At 46.8% G+C, this 14,301-nt stretch overlaps 1 protein-coding gene across 3 annotated transcripts in view; it reads right to left on the bottom strand.

Annotated features, from left to right (window-relative positions):
* Positions 1–8,081: 8,081 nt before the first annotated feature.
* Positions 8,082–14,301, bottom strand: part of PCDH15 (protocadherin related 15) — a 642,661-nt gene continuing 636,441 nt past the window's right edge. For 2 of the 3 annotated variants that reach the window (XM_063164079.1, XM_063164078.1), the window contains exons 39-40: positions 13,291–13,423; positions 8,082–8,957 (exon numbers count right to left, since the gene is read on the bottom strand). In XM_063164079.1, the coding sequence (XP_063020149.1) occupies positions 8,406–8,957; positions 13,291–13,423 (685 nt within the window). In that variant the 3' untranslated portion in view covers positions 8,082–8,405. Of the gene's footprint in view, positions 8,958–10,834; positions 12,233–13,290; positions 13,424–14,301 lie in introns of all 3 variants that reach the window. The other variant, XM_063164080.1, reaches the window with a different exon arrangement.

The following is a 14,301-nucleotide window of genomic DNA, read 5'->3' as shown; positions in this document are numbered from 1 at the left end:
GAATTCTGCAGCATTTATAATAATGTAGAGTAGGAAGGAGACCCATATTCAGTTTGAGGTTGTATTTTCCTCTTCAGTTCTGCCACACAGAGCTGTACTCAGCTGCAAATAAAATCTCCTCAAGACCTCCTACCTGACCAGACCTTTTATTTATCATTTCTATAAAAACCAAACCTTTTATAGAAAGATGGAGATGGATTAAACACCAGCTAAATTCACATTGCTGCTGTTTACAATAGCATGCAGATGTGCCAGGGGAGGTCTGGAATCCCAGAGTCCCAGCATGGTTCAGGTTGGAAGAGACCTCAAAACCCATCTCATTCCACCCTACCATAGGCAGGGACACTTTCCACTATCCCAGGCTGCTCCAAGCCCCATCCAACCTGGCCCTGGACACTTCTAAATATGCTCTATTTTTACAGATTTGAGGCAATAAAATCTAATAAATCATATGGGCACAGGCAAGTGCAAAATTGCAGCTGCTAAGGCTGGGTGGGAGCAGCTTTTCCAAATTCCTGACCTTCTTTTGCTGATTATTGTCAAAGAAGGGCAGGGTCTTGATATTTGGGCTATCTTGATACTCATGAATGGCACAGGTGGCTCTGAAGTGATAGATTGGCCTCAAATCCTTCCTGAGGAAGCTTCCTGCTTTGGCACAAAGGAAAAGAGTGTGAATTGGCCAATTAAAATCCATCCACCTCCCAGAATTCCATAAACTGGCATGGGATACGTTTATCCTGGGCTGGATTTGTGCTGTAGCAGAGGAGGCCAGGCCAGTCACCTGCAGCTGGCTCAGCTGAGTGCCCAAGCACAACTCAGCTGCTGAGCCTTGGCCAGGTTTCCCTGCAGATCCCTGGGGATGCAGTGATTCCTTTGGGAGAGGGGTAGAGTTTACCAGGATGCTGGGAATCCTTGATTCCCATCCTTCCCAGCTTTTCCTACCATCCCACCCACTTTCCCTGCTAACTTTTTTTTTTTTTTTTTCCCTTTTCCTAGGGACAAAAATATTCCTCCTTTCCAACTCAAACCATTCTGTGGTCCTGTGTTACTTCCCATGGAGGCTGAACCAGCAGCACTCAGATGAGTGCCTGTCACAATCCAGGAGTGAAGAACTTTCCTCTGAATACCTAAAAGGCAAATCATGCCGGGAAGGAAGCACAGGAATCAAGCTGATGTGTCTTGAAGCAGCAGCAGATGGGGTGATTTCACTGCCTAAAACCCAACAGCTTTGCTGTCTGTTCCTCTAACAATTTTGTGTTAATTTGAGGACTCCCACGTTCTTGGGAAGGCTGGGAAGCTGTGTCAGGAGCAGAGCAGCTGCTGAAATCATTGTGAGCTCCCAGTTTGTGGAGCACTTTGGCCCAAACACATTTCACAGAATCACAGAATTTCTAGGTTGGAAGAGACCTTTAAGACCATCGAGTCCGACCCATGTTCTAACACCTCAACTAGATCATGGCACCAAGTGCCACATCCAGTCTTTTTTTAAACACATCGAGGGATTGTGACTCCTCCACCTCCCTGGGTAGATGATTCCAGTATCTGACCACTCTTTCTGTAAAATACTTCCTCCTTAATTCTAGCCTGTATCTCCCTTGGCGCAGCTTGAGACTGTGTCCTCTTGTTCTGTCTGTTGTTGCCCAGAGGAAGAGACCGACCCCCAGCTCACCACAGCCACCCTTCAGGAGGTTGTAGAGAGTGATAAGGGCACCCCTGAGTCTCCTTTTCTCCAGGCTGAGCACCCCCAGCTCCCTCAGTCGTTCTTCATATGGCTTGTGTTCCCAGCCCCTCACCAACCTCGTTGCTCTCCTTTGGACACGCTCAAGCATCTCAACGTCCCTCCTAAACTTTGGAGCCCTTCAGCTGCCTTCCCCTCCTGGAGGGAATGCCTTCCCCTGGGAATGGTGCTTTGGGTTTGTTGGAAGCTGCACCTCATGCCTGTGGGCTTCTCCTTCCTCATGCCCTTTTGGGGACAGATTCCAATTTTTCACCAGCATTTCTACCTTTCATGTCCCAGGAAGATGTGTTTGCACATTCCCAGCAGGAGAACCACGATGGTGGATGGTTCTGTAAGGGCAGGAAGGGAGCAAATCCCCTCTAGACACACCAGGACAGGGCTATTCCATGAGCTTGGGCTGAAATTTGTCATCCTGGCAGCATAATTAATTAATTAGCCTGGGCAGCATAATGCCCAGTGTGGCACCTGTGTGTGTCTCCATCCCTGGGCACAGTCCTGCCCTCCCTCACCTTTTGGGAGGAAAGGAAGGAGGAGGCAGTGGTGGAGCCAAGAATGAGAGCCCTGGGATCACCACTCCCCTCCCTGTGCTTCTGCTGCCTTTAATAATCCCTCCCACACCCCCACCCATGTTCAAGGTCCATGTCCTGATATCTCCTCAGAATTCCCACCCTCAGCCCCCAGTTATTTATGCATTTCCAGCCTGCAAGGCAAAAATGTGCGGCAGTAAATTAAACTGCTGGGAGAGACAAAAATTTATTATTCTTGGCTTGGTGATGGGGTAAAGTTTTGAGTTTATCCTTCGTATTCCTCATTTAAACCGTGGTGATTAATCAGCAGTGAGCAATTTGTTTCCCCTCCTCTCTGTAGGACTAGCTCTGTGTAATGCTAAATCCTGCTCAATATTTGATATATTTAAAACCTGCACTTTCATTTTTTTCATTAAAAGAGCCTCTCACCCGCATTTCTGAGATAACAACTTGGAATAAAGTAGCTCTTTGTGAATGCTGGGAGAGCGACGCTGTCTAGGTCTGATGTCTGAAATGCAACACATTAAAATGTAATAATCTTTCTACCTGTGCAAAATTCATCAGATTAAATAATGGCCCTAATACAATTTCCCTGGTGACCTTTATTGAGGAAAGAAGAAATTCTTCCCGAGATACTAAAAATAACCACGACAAAGCAGAGTTTCTCTAAACTTTGGTGTTGTCGTTCCCTCTAAACTCTTTGAAACAAATCTAAACCTCCCCCCCAGCATTACAACATTTGGTTCTGCACCATTCTCTAGAAGTATCCTATCCCTGGAACCCCAAAAATATGCCCTGGATTTCTGTAGCATTCCCAGGAACACCTGCCCTGCTCTCTTATTCCACTTAGTTGGGTACAATGCTCACAATCTTCTGGGAGCAGAAACCATGATCTGGAGTTGTAAGCACTAAAAAAGTTTAATTTTGGCTTTGTTGCCGCAAAGAGATGATGTTTCCTATTCTCTAAGCAGTTCAACAGAGCTTTGAAGGTGAAGAAAAAGGTTTTCAACAGTTTGAATCAAGATTTTGTCCTTTCTCTTAGATGAGCTGCTGAAGAGCCACTGCAGAGACACTTCCCTTCCCCAAATCCACCTGGGAATCCAGCACAAACACTTCCATGCTGTTTTCTCCTCCGAGCAAAGCTTCCAGGACCTCCTGGAAGCCAAATATTGGCTAAACCCCACAGGTCAGTGCAAACACAGCATCTCCACAGGAATCCCATTACCAGAGGGCAGGGCTGGATGGGATATTGGGAATTAGGAATTGTTCCCTGGCCAGGTGGGCAGGCCCTGGCACAGGGTGCCCAGAGCAGCTGTGGCTGCCCCTGGATCCCTGGAAATGTCCAAGGCCAGGTTGGAACCACTTTGGCAGGGTGGTTGGTCTTGCTGGGTGACTCCTGAGAAGATCAGTTCAATTTTATCCTGTAAAGAGCAACCATGCTTGCCAGAAAGAGAAACGACATTCCAGCTGTCCTGGCTGGTGCCACCTCAAAAGCCATGTGTGAATTACCTGATTCTGCTCCTGTTGTTGGTACAGCTTGGGTGCAGCTCCAGCTTTAGGCTGGGATCAGCTGGGCTCAGTGCAGACGGGAAAATCACTGACACTCCCTTCTTCCAGAAATAAGGAAAAAAGGCAAAACTCCTCAGTTCTCATCTGATGGGCTTCTGAGAGCCAGCTGCCTCCAAAATTCACCCGATGAACTGCACTGCTCTTTGGGCTTATCAAAGCTTGAGGTTTAACAGTGCTTTGTAATAAATAAATGTCTTCCTCAGTCTGCAAACAATGGTAACTCAGCACCATGGAACCATGGAATGGCTTCCCTTGGAAGGGATCTAAAGTTCATCTCACCTCACCCCTGCCATGGGCATGGACACCTTCCACTGTCCCAGGCTGCTCCAGCCTGGCCTTGGGCACTGCCAGGGATCCAGGGGCAGCCACAGCTGCTCTGGGCACCCTGTGCCAGGGCCTGCCCACCCTGCCAGGGAACAATTCCTAATTCCCAATATCCCGTCCAGCCCTGCCCTCTGGCACTGGGAAGCCATTCCCTGTGTCCTGTCCCTCCATCCCTTTTCCAAAATCTCTCTATGTTTCCTGTAGCTCCTTCAGGCCCTGCAAGGCCACAGTTTGGTCACCCCAGAGCTTCTCCTGTCCAGGTGAGCCCCCCCAGCTGTGCCAGCCTTTCCTCCCAGCAGAGCTGCTCCATCCCTCTGCCCATGCTGGTGCCTGCCCTGGGCTCTCTGCAGCAGCTCCAGGTCCCTCCTGTGCTGGGGCAGCTCTGCAGGTGGGGTCTCACCTGAGCCCAGGGCACAGGGGCAGAATCCCCCCCTGCCCTGCTGCCCACGCTGGGGCTCAGCTCAGGGCACGGGGGGGTTCTGGCTCCCAGCTCTCACCCCCAGCACCCCCAGGGCTGCTCCAGCTGCTCATGCCCAGCCTGGATCCATCCCAGGGGTTGCCCTGACCCAGGGGCAGCATCAGTACCTGGCTTTGTTAAACTCATGAAATTCCCATAGGCCACTTCAGAGCTTGTCCAGGTCCCCTTGGGTGGCCCTGTCCTTCAGGAGAGTTTAAAATTTTTCTGCAGCAGCATTTGAGGGGTGGGCAAGTGTGTGCAGGAAAACAAGGTGAGAACCATTTACCCCCAGCTGGAAATTATCCCTAATTTTAACCTTTCCAGTTACACCTGGCATTTACTGGAATGCTGGAAAATCAAGAAGCCGCTTCCCAGCCACTGAGAGCACCACACAGAAGGAACTTGGGGACAATCACCACCGTGGCTGTCATGCACTGGAGACTCCTGTAGATATCAAGCAGTATTCCCTTGGAATTGTGACAGTTCCCAGGAATCATTTCCATGGCCCAAACCAGCCCATTCCCACTGGGTTTTTTCCCAGCATTTGCTAAAAAAATCACTTATTTTTAGTTTTCCAATCCCTTTTCCATTTTGCTGATTGTTTTCCAGGTTCTGGAAGGATTCAGGCTGTGATGGCAGGATGCTGAGTGACTGTGCTGGGGTATTTCTGCCAGCAGACAGACACTTGTAACCCACCACCACCACACTGTCCTTTCCCTCGCTCCAAATCCTGGGTGCAGGGACTCCCCACCATTAATACAAACATATTTAATATTAATATTTGATTTCCCAACAGATCCCTGACAGATCTATGGCTCTTTTTTTACAGTCTTAAGTAGCAAATACTTAAACAAGGGAGAAAATAGAAATAGTTCTATTTTCCACCTTGCTTTCCTTTTCCCCTCCCAGTGGGAATTACACTACCCTACCGCAACCCCAGAATTTCTCATTTGGGTCTTCCCTGGTCTGAAACTGTACCAGATGCTGTGCTAAGCCACAAAATCCTGCTTGGAGGAGTGCAGGAATTAAATGAGTGGCAGGAGGGGTGATTATCACCTTGATCCACCAGCGAGTGCTTCTGCCACTCAGGGGAGGCTGCTCATGCCTTGCCTCAGCCCGACAAATTTCGGTGCTTAAACAGCTGCAAATTACATCCCAAGGCACAGATCTGGAATTCTACTCCCTCTATCCAAAGCTGGGTTAATGCCTTGCTTCCCAAAGGGAAATAAAAAGGATTTTTTTTTTTACTGGCTCAATCTGTGAGGTTCCTGCTGTTGGTTTTGGCTGCCAGGGCCTGCTCACAGCCTAAAATCCAGTTATTCATGGCTTGGAATTCCCAAAAGGCAAAGTTTGGAATTCTGTATTGATTTGCAGAATGACACCCCCAGAAAATAAAAGGGGAAAAAAATACCCCCACCCCCCCCCCCCAAATCTTGTACACCTGAGAAAGATATCCCCACAGTATTCCCAATTTTAAAAGTTGAGCTAAAATTGAGTTAATTTTAGAAAACATATCTCCCCATTACTGAAAAAAAGTGGGAATTGTGATCTCTCTGCATTGTGAGAGAAGCTCTGAGCACCTGGACAGCACAAGGGAGCATGTGGGGATGGAATTTCCCTTGGATGATAAACAGGGGCATCACGACTGACCACCAGTGTCCAACCCCAGGATCCTTCCCAAAGCTAGAGATGCTGTAGTTGGTTTAGAAATAAAGAAACAACTTCTGTTTTCCCTCAGAAAACTGGGAGAAAATGAATATCAGGAACAGAACTGACAGACTTTGCAATAAAAACTGAGGCAGTGAAATAATAACAGTGTCTTAAACAGGATTAAAATATAACATTTTACTCATTATTTCAAAGAATAGATTTTTTTTTCTTTCTTCCATCAGTCTTATCTGTATGTCCAGCCTCCAGCTTAACTCCAAACAGCTGTTTTAGCGCCGGTCCCAAGTGCAAATATGCCAAGAAAAAGGAATTAGGGCAAAGAAACATCTGGTGGGTTTGTTTCCCCCACGTGTGAGAGGCTACAGTGCATTTCTCTTGCCTGAAAACAAGCACCATTTTGCTCAAAAAATATTTGGTCAGAAACCTCAGCTTGAGAAGGAGGTATTGGACAGAGAAGTCACATCGACACCACATGCAGACAGCTCCCAAAGACCAACATTCCCAGGGATCTGCTGGGGGAGAACCTGGGCAAAAGGAAACCCACCACAGCCACAGCAGCACAAAGTCCTTTTGCTGCCAGAGCAGATCCATCCTCACCCAGACCTGGTGGTGAGGCCTCAGCAGCTGAAAGGGAAGAGAATGGTGGTGCCAATCTCTCCCTCGCTGATTACACACGTTTATCTGCTGTCTCTTCCAATCTTTCCAGAGGAATCCAGGTTGTTCTCACAATTGGTTTGGTTTTACCCCAAAAAAGTTTGCACAACACAACATGACACTTTTCTCATGTGGACATGGTTCTGCTTTGTTTTCTTTTGCTGCTTCATACTGGAGAAAACCACTTTGTCTTTTTCAAATGGTGAAAATTCTGAGCTCCCTGCCCAAACTGTGACAACACACTCAAATCTTCAAGGTAAAACCAGAAATTATAACCAGGTACCTGAATTTATGTTGTGTATTTCACAGGTAATGGGTGCTAAAAGTTTTGGAAACAACTCTGTGTGTGCGTCCTGAGACCCTTTGCCCTTCCCAGATCTGTCTGTGCACGTTCACCTCATAAAATATTCCCTTTTTCTCCTCTTCCCTGTGGGATCCATTTGTCTTTTCAGCACGTTTGTGTTCAGTTAGCAAAGCGCAATGGTGATGGCACCGCTTAACCCACCAGCCAGCTGGGCTTGGGAATGGATCCATCCTCTTCCCATTATCTCCTCTTTAGTGCCTCCCACTGTCACAGGCTCATGGATCATCCTGCTTTATTCCAGAGGAATACAGCCATAGGATGACAATTACTGATAGAGCACAAAAGCTGGAGCTAAAGACCATGGAAAGAAGCAAACAGAACTGATGGGGGAAGAGATGAAAAGATGAAAAATTGACCGGAGAAGAAAATTGGAACAAGCCAATTTACAAAAGAAAATGAACAAACCATGGCCAGGTAGCTCTGAATAAGATTAATTGCTACACATTGCCTTCCTCTTTTGCAATTTTTATCTTATTTCAGCTTCTCTTGCACTTTTCTAAGTGGCAGTGCTGTAATCTCGGGAACTTTGATTCCATAACTTTGCCAGCTGGGCGTTGTTTGCATAAATTGCTCTGACTTTGGAACTGGGACTCAAATTCCAGCAGCAGCCGAGGATTTGCTCCATTGACTTGAATGGGTTTATTTTTAATTTATTACTCTGAGGTCAGAAGGCAGAGCTCTGGATATAAATCTTGAACATAAATAGACAATTCCCAAATCTAGACAGTAGAGCCACAAGTACCATACAGAAAAACAAAGCCAGGCAGGTGTAGAACTGTCTGGAGGGTTAAACCAATGGGGGCTGTGCATTTATTAGTAGTTTACTGTTTATTAAACAAGAACTCCAGATCCAAAAAGAACTCATTAATTGAAACCAAGTAGTGTTTAGTGAAATGGGAGCCTGTCAAAACTGGGAGGGGGGACAATGGATCGGTCCAAATGTGAGTGCAAATTTTGTCTGGGAATTTTAAAGCGTGCCGTTTGTCGTGGACAACGGATGTGCACCATACAAACTCCGTACGTCTCCCCGTGGGTGACAATAAAAAGCGCAGTTTATTATAAACCGAAGTAAAAACCAAAATAAAAAAAAAAAATCAACTAAAATCACAGTTTTGTCATTGGTATGTGGAGGTTGTTCCAAGGGCCCATCCAGAGCTCCTCCTCGTCGGACTGTGTGTGTTCACTGTGCGACTCCAAGGGCTCCTTGACTTCCTCGTGGTCAACAACCGATTCCTGCTCGTCTGTGCTTTTCAGTTTGGCCGCCCCGGCCTTTGTCACTACATTTTCAGCCCCTATAGTAGAGGAAAAGGACACACTGCACGGTCTGGAGTTCATTTTGTCACCGGGGGACGGTCCCTTGGACAACGTGTTCAGCGGGACGCTCTCCTCGTGCGTCACCGCCAGCTTGTCCAGTTTCTTGAACTGCTTCCCCAGCCTCACTGGGGAGGTGACTTTTAAATTGTTGCCCAGGCAGGCGCGGCGGGTGCGCACCACGGAGCCGTTCTGGGCCACGTAGACGTTGCTGCTGCCGTTGGCTTGGAAGCCGGGGTTGCTCAGCCGGTTCCTCTGGCTGGAGTCGGGAGCGCTCTCCTCGCCCGTGGAGCTGGTCTCGTACTCCGGGTCCACCACCAACTTGATCCTCTTCTTCTTGGCCCACTGTTGGACAACACAAAGAAATGTCAGGGCAACCCAGCAGTTCATTTCCCTGCCCTTTCTGTTCGTTTATTAATGACTCTCATCAGTTTCTATTAATTTTGCGCCTTTCTCCCTTGGATGCGCGCAGAAACGGGAGAGCCCTGAGGAGGAAGCTGCTGTGTGAGAGATACCTTTAAGAAACTACTCCAAGGTGTAAATTCTAGGAAGGCCTTGGAAGTTTTCTTGGAACTTTTGCATTGTGAATTCCGTGCACTGGCCAGCTCTGCTTTGTGTGCATCACACATCCAGCAGAGAAAATCCCGGGACATACACCAGGGAAAATCTCATGCATGGCGCTGGCAAAACTGGCTGGTTACAAAAAGAGCAGCTCCATGTAAGGCTTTGTGGCTGTTCCAGACAGGTGGGATCAGTAGAAATGCTCAGGAAGATGGTGGAGAAACCAGGCTTTAGGTTTATGTAAGTTAAATATTTTTTCAAAGAAATAATGCAAACAATTTCCATGCTGCTGTGACTCTGTAGTAGCAGTGATTGCTCTATGGTGAGCACAAAACCCCCACTAGTTATTTTAATTTATAATTGATCTTTTAAAAATAAATGCCTCCTTGCACCACACTGAAAAGAGCTATTACCCTTCTTGAATGAATAATTCAAGCACTAAGATGCCATCACAGTTAACCCCCACTGCAAAACACACACAAGAAGATGAGAAAAGCCAGTTTTTAGAGAAAAAATCATGCAAGGTACAAATAGGTGATTACTCTTCAGCTTTTGAGAAGTTAAACTTGCTAAAAATTACTTGGATGCCTGTTTTATTGTTCCTGGAAAAGACAGACAATGTTCTTCACATGGATATATTCCAGTGCATCTATTCCTGCTTAGTTTAAGTGGGATTTACATGAAAACATTATGTTGTGCTGTGTGGGGACACAAAGGGGCTGGTAAGTGACTATGGATCAAGTTTAAAGAGATGAAAATAAAATAAAATAAAATAAAATAAAATAAAATAAAATAAAATAAAATAAAATAAAATAAAATAAAATAAAATAAAATAAAATAAAATAAAATAAAATAAAATAAAATAAAATAAAATATAAAATAAAATAAAACCACTGTACTGTGATAGGCAGGAAAGGCAGAAGCTGGGAAATGTAATCCATTTCCTTTCCTGACCGAGCTCACTTGGTCCTCTTGCCTCAGCATTCCCAGCTTGTGCATAACTGGTGTTTGCAACCTGAATCCTGTGATGCAGAAACAGCCCAATGCCAGCTCTCCCAGTTATCCCCTGCAGTTTTGGGAATGTTTGTTTTGCTGCAATTCCACTTGTCCTCCCTGCAAACAGAGCTGCCCGTGACAGCAGAGAACTCACCTGAAGATTAGCAAATATATTAATACAATATTAATGTATAGGATGAAAACATGGATGATTTTTAGATCTTTACATCCTCCTCCTTATCATCTTCCCTAAATCCCATGTTTCATTGCTCCATGAAAACAAAACTTTCTGTATTTCTGACTGAGTATATCTCTAGTGTGTGTATATATATGTATGTACATTTATAGATATATATCCACAGGGCTGGAATTAGTTTGGTTTTCCACAGTTCTCCCTCAAGGACAGTGAAATGCTGGATCAATACACTTTGCCCTTTCCTTTTGGCAGTCTCCAGCCCGTCAGCATTGCTTAGGAAAGACCACACAGAAGGCACAGCAAACAAAGCCACTCCTCACTGCAAACCATCACCTACTGTCACTCCTCTTTAAAAGGAGGTGGAATCACCCGTGGCCTCCGACTCTGTAACTCCAGTACCCAGGGCCTCATCTGACTGGGTCTGGCTGCTTTCCTGGGACATCTTTTTCCTTGTTTTCATTCCTTTTCTGTTGGTGTCAGAGCTCTGAGTCTCAGGGGACGTGGCAGTTTTCCCGGATGTGGCGCTAGCTGAGCTTTTTGTCCCTGTGGTACCTTTGGAAGTCGCACTGATTTCACTGTCTAGGCAAGAAGATTCATTCTTACTGGCAGTGTCCTCTCTATCACTGTCCTCTGGATCAGCCTCTTCTTCACTTTCCTCCTCACTGTCCTCACCAGGAGCAGCTGACTGTCCTCCCTTGCCCCCTCCAGCAGCAGCAGCTTTTGCTGTGGCACTTTTAGAAACTGCCTTGTTTGAGCTACCTGCTGTCTCCTCTGCCTCTTCCTCTTCTTCTGACACCTCTTCTATGGTGTCCTCTATTTCCACACTGGCAGAGGAGGTTTTGCTCTTGTAGCTGGATCCTGAGGTTTTCTTGTGGCTCGTGTCCCTGTCGCTACCCGAGGCAGTGGAGCTCACGGATTTCTGGCTGGAGCGTTTGCCACGGGAGCTGCCTGCCCTGCTTTTCACACTGGACATTTCCGTGCTTCTCCTGCTGCCAGACTCGCTGGTCCCTGACCTGCTGTAGGAGCTCCGTGTGGATGAGCTCTTGGACAGGCTGCCATCCTCATCACTCTCAGACTCTTCCTCATCATCATCCTCTTCTGATGACTCCTCCTCCGACCCGCTGCTGGAGCTGGATTCAGACTCCTCATCGGAATCCCCCACATCCCCAGTCTCCTCATCCGAGTCCACGGTGCTTTCTGTGGCCTCATCCTGATCCAGGGTTATTTTCAAGTAGTCTTTGTCCTCTGACTCAGAGCTGCTGCTCTTCTCAGAGGACTCATCCGAGGCGCGCCTCCTCCTCCTCTTCCTCCTCTTCTCGTGGTCACTCTCCTCCTGCTCGCTCTCTGCCGTGATGCTGATTGAAACTCCCGACTTGGCTTCATCCCTTTCAGACCCTTCCTCTCCACGTGCCAAATCCTTGCCGAGGCCCTCCTGAAATTTCTTGGAGACGCTGATGCGCTTCAACACGTGGTTTAGTTTTCTCATGGAGGGCCTGGCATCCGTAGCTTTCTGGAAGTAGCTTCCCCTGATCATCATGGGTTTGTCCCCGTCCACTTGGCGAGCCGAGAGCAGCTTGGCATAGCTGGAATCCTTCCTACCTTTCACTTTCTGCAGGATCATTGGGAATATCTTTGCTTTCTTCCACCGGGAATGGGCAGACTCAGCTCTTCCTGGTTTGCGGGCACTGACTGCCACACGACTTATATGCATCGCTCCCTTTAGCCTCCTTTTCCCCTGGCTGCTCCTAAATCCTCTTCCAGGACCATGGCTGAGGTCCATCCCAACACCTACAGGTCTCCCTTCCATTTGAGGCCCTGCTGCCTGGCTTATACCTCTGCTGGGAGGGCCTCTGACTGGAATCATGCCCTGGAAATTATGAAAATTAATTGATTACCACTTGAAAGAGAGTTATAGTGAAAACCTGTACCTTAATATAGGGTAGGAGGAGGTGCAACATTTATTTCCCAGCATCAAAATGAACTTACCTGTTTTAGAACAGTTTTCTTACCAAAATGATGGGAAATGGTTGGGAATTTTAGAGTTTTAGAAAGTTCTAGAATAGGCTGGAAATGCACAGCTACCTTACTCTGCAATGTTACACTGAAATGTTCTGTCTTCTCATTTAATATCGGATTAAGATCTGGCACTCAGGACAATTGGACTTTTACTCAAAAAAAAATATTTACATTGACTTTCTTCTGATTGCCACTGACATGTTAAAATTTTTTTAGATTTCACTGTGAACTCTATGACAGATGAGTTTAGGTACTGCTTTTCTCAGTGCAAAGTCATAATTTGTAGAAAGAATATTAGTAATAGACTTCTAGAGTCCAGGAGGAGGGACCTTGAAGCCTATCCAGTGCCACCCCTTGCCATGGACAGGGACACTTTCCAATATCCCAGGTTCCTCCAAGTCCCACCCAACCCCAACCTGGCCTTGGACACTCCAGGGATCCAGGGGCAGCCCCAGCTTCTCTGGGCACCCTGTGCCAGAGCCTGCCCACCCTCACAAGGAGGAATTTTTTCCTAATATCCAACCTAAAAGTTCCCTTTTTAAGTCTTTAGCCATTCTTCTTGTCCTGTCACCGCAGTTCCTGCTGAAAAGTCCTCCTCCAGCTTCCTTGTAGGCCCCTACAAATACTGGAAGGTTTGTTTATTTGGTAATGATACAAAAGGGAAACACCTAAGTGGATTTTTCTTAGAATTAAAACCAGATGTGGATACTAAGAGAAGCTCAGCAATTCTTTTTTGTGCCTGGAAAACAAAAGGAATTTAGTGCTGACAAACTTTACGGGGCCAACAACGCTTAATGCTGATCTATACAAAACCTAATTCTAATCAATTCTGGCGTACAACTGATGAGGTTTGGTGGCCCTTCAAGCTGTTAAAGAGACAGAACGATCCCTCCAGAGCTGGTTCCTTACCTCCTCAGCTGCTGGCCCGTGGGGACTGTAGTAGTAGCCACCGTCGCTCTCCACCACCACCTCGCCGTACTCGTCGTACATTCCCGACGGGGACAGCAGGCGCCGGCGGCTCCCGTACTGCGGCAGCTCGTACCTGCCAGGGACACCACAGCTCCTCAGGACAGCCCAAATGTGCTCACACCTCTCACCACGCTGCCAGCACGGTGCTTGTTCACATCCAGAGCAAAGTGAACAGCTTTCCCTGTTTTATTCCCTCCTTTTCTTCCTTAGCGGCAACCAAATCCCAGATACGCTTCTGTTCCAACAGCCCCTCCAGGGTAACCTGAAGTTTGGGGTCTGTTGGATCAGTCAAAACCTCTCTAAGGACATCAAGTTTCCATCAATCCACCTGATTTTTTTTTTGGGGATCTTTCTTAATAATCGTGGAATGAAAGAGCAGCTTCCCTGGGATCAGTTGTGGGGAACGCCAGCAGGAATTCCTGAAGAGCTGCAGTCCAATGGGATTTATCAGAACAAGGCAGGATGGGGTTTCTTGAGGGAAATTCAAAAGGCCACCAGGCAGGATGGAGTTCTTGAGGAAAACTTAAAAGGACACAAGGCAGGATGGGTTTTTTGAGGGAAATTTAAAAGGCCACAAGGAAGTGTGGGGGCTTTTTGAGGGAAATTTAAAAGGCCACCAGGCAGGATGGGGTTTTCTGAGGGAAATTTAAAAGGCCACAAGGCAGGATGGGATTTTTTGAGGGAAATTTAAAAGGCTACAAATCAGGATGGGTTTCTTGAGAGAAATCTAAAAGGTCACAGGGCAGGATGGGGTTTTTTGAAGGAAATTTAGGAGGCCACAAGGCAAGATGGGGTTTTATGAGGGAAATTCAAAAAGCTGCAAGGCAGGATTGGGTTTTTTTGAGGGAAATTTAAAAGGCCACCAGTCAGGATGGGGTATTTTGAGGGAAATTTAAAAGGCCACCAGGCAGGATGGGATTTTTTGAGGAAAATTTAAAAGGCTACAGAGTA

This window comes from Melospiza melodia, chromosome 9 (assembly GCF_035770615.1).
Source record: "Melospiza melodia melodia isolate bMelMel2 chromosome 9, bMelMel2.pri, whole genome shotgun sequence".
In the NCBI taxonomy this organism is placed as follows: Eukaryota; Metazoa; Chordata; class Aves; order Passeriformes; family Passerellidae; genus Melospiza; species Melospiza melodia.
Note: the sequence above shows the minus strand (reverse complement) of the source record. Positions and strands in the feature narration are given on the sequence as shown.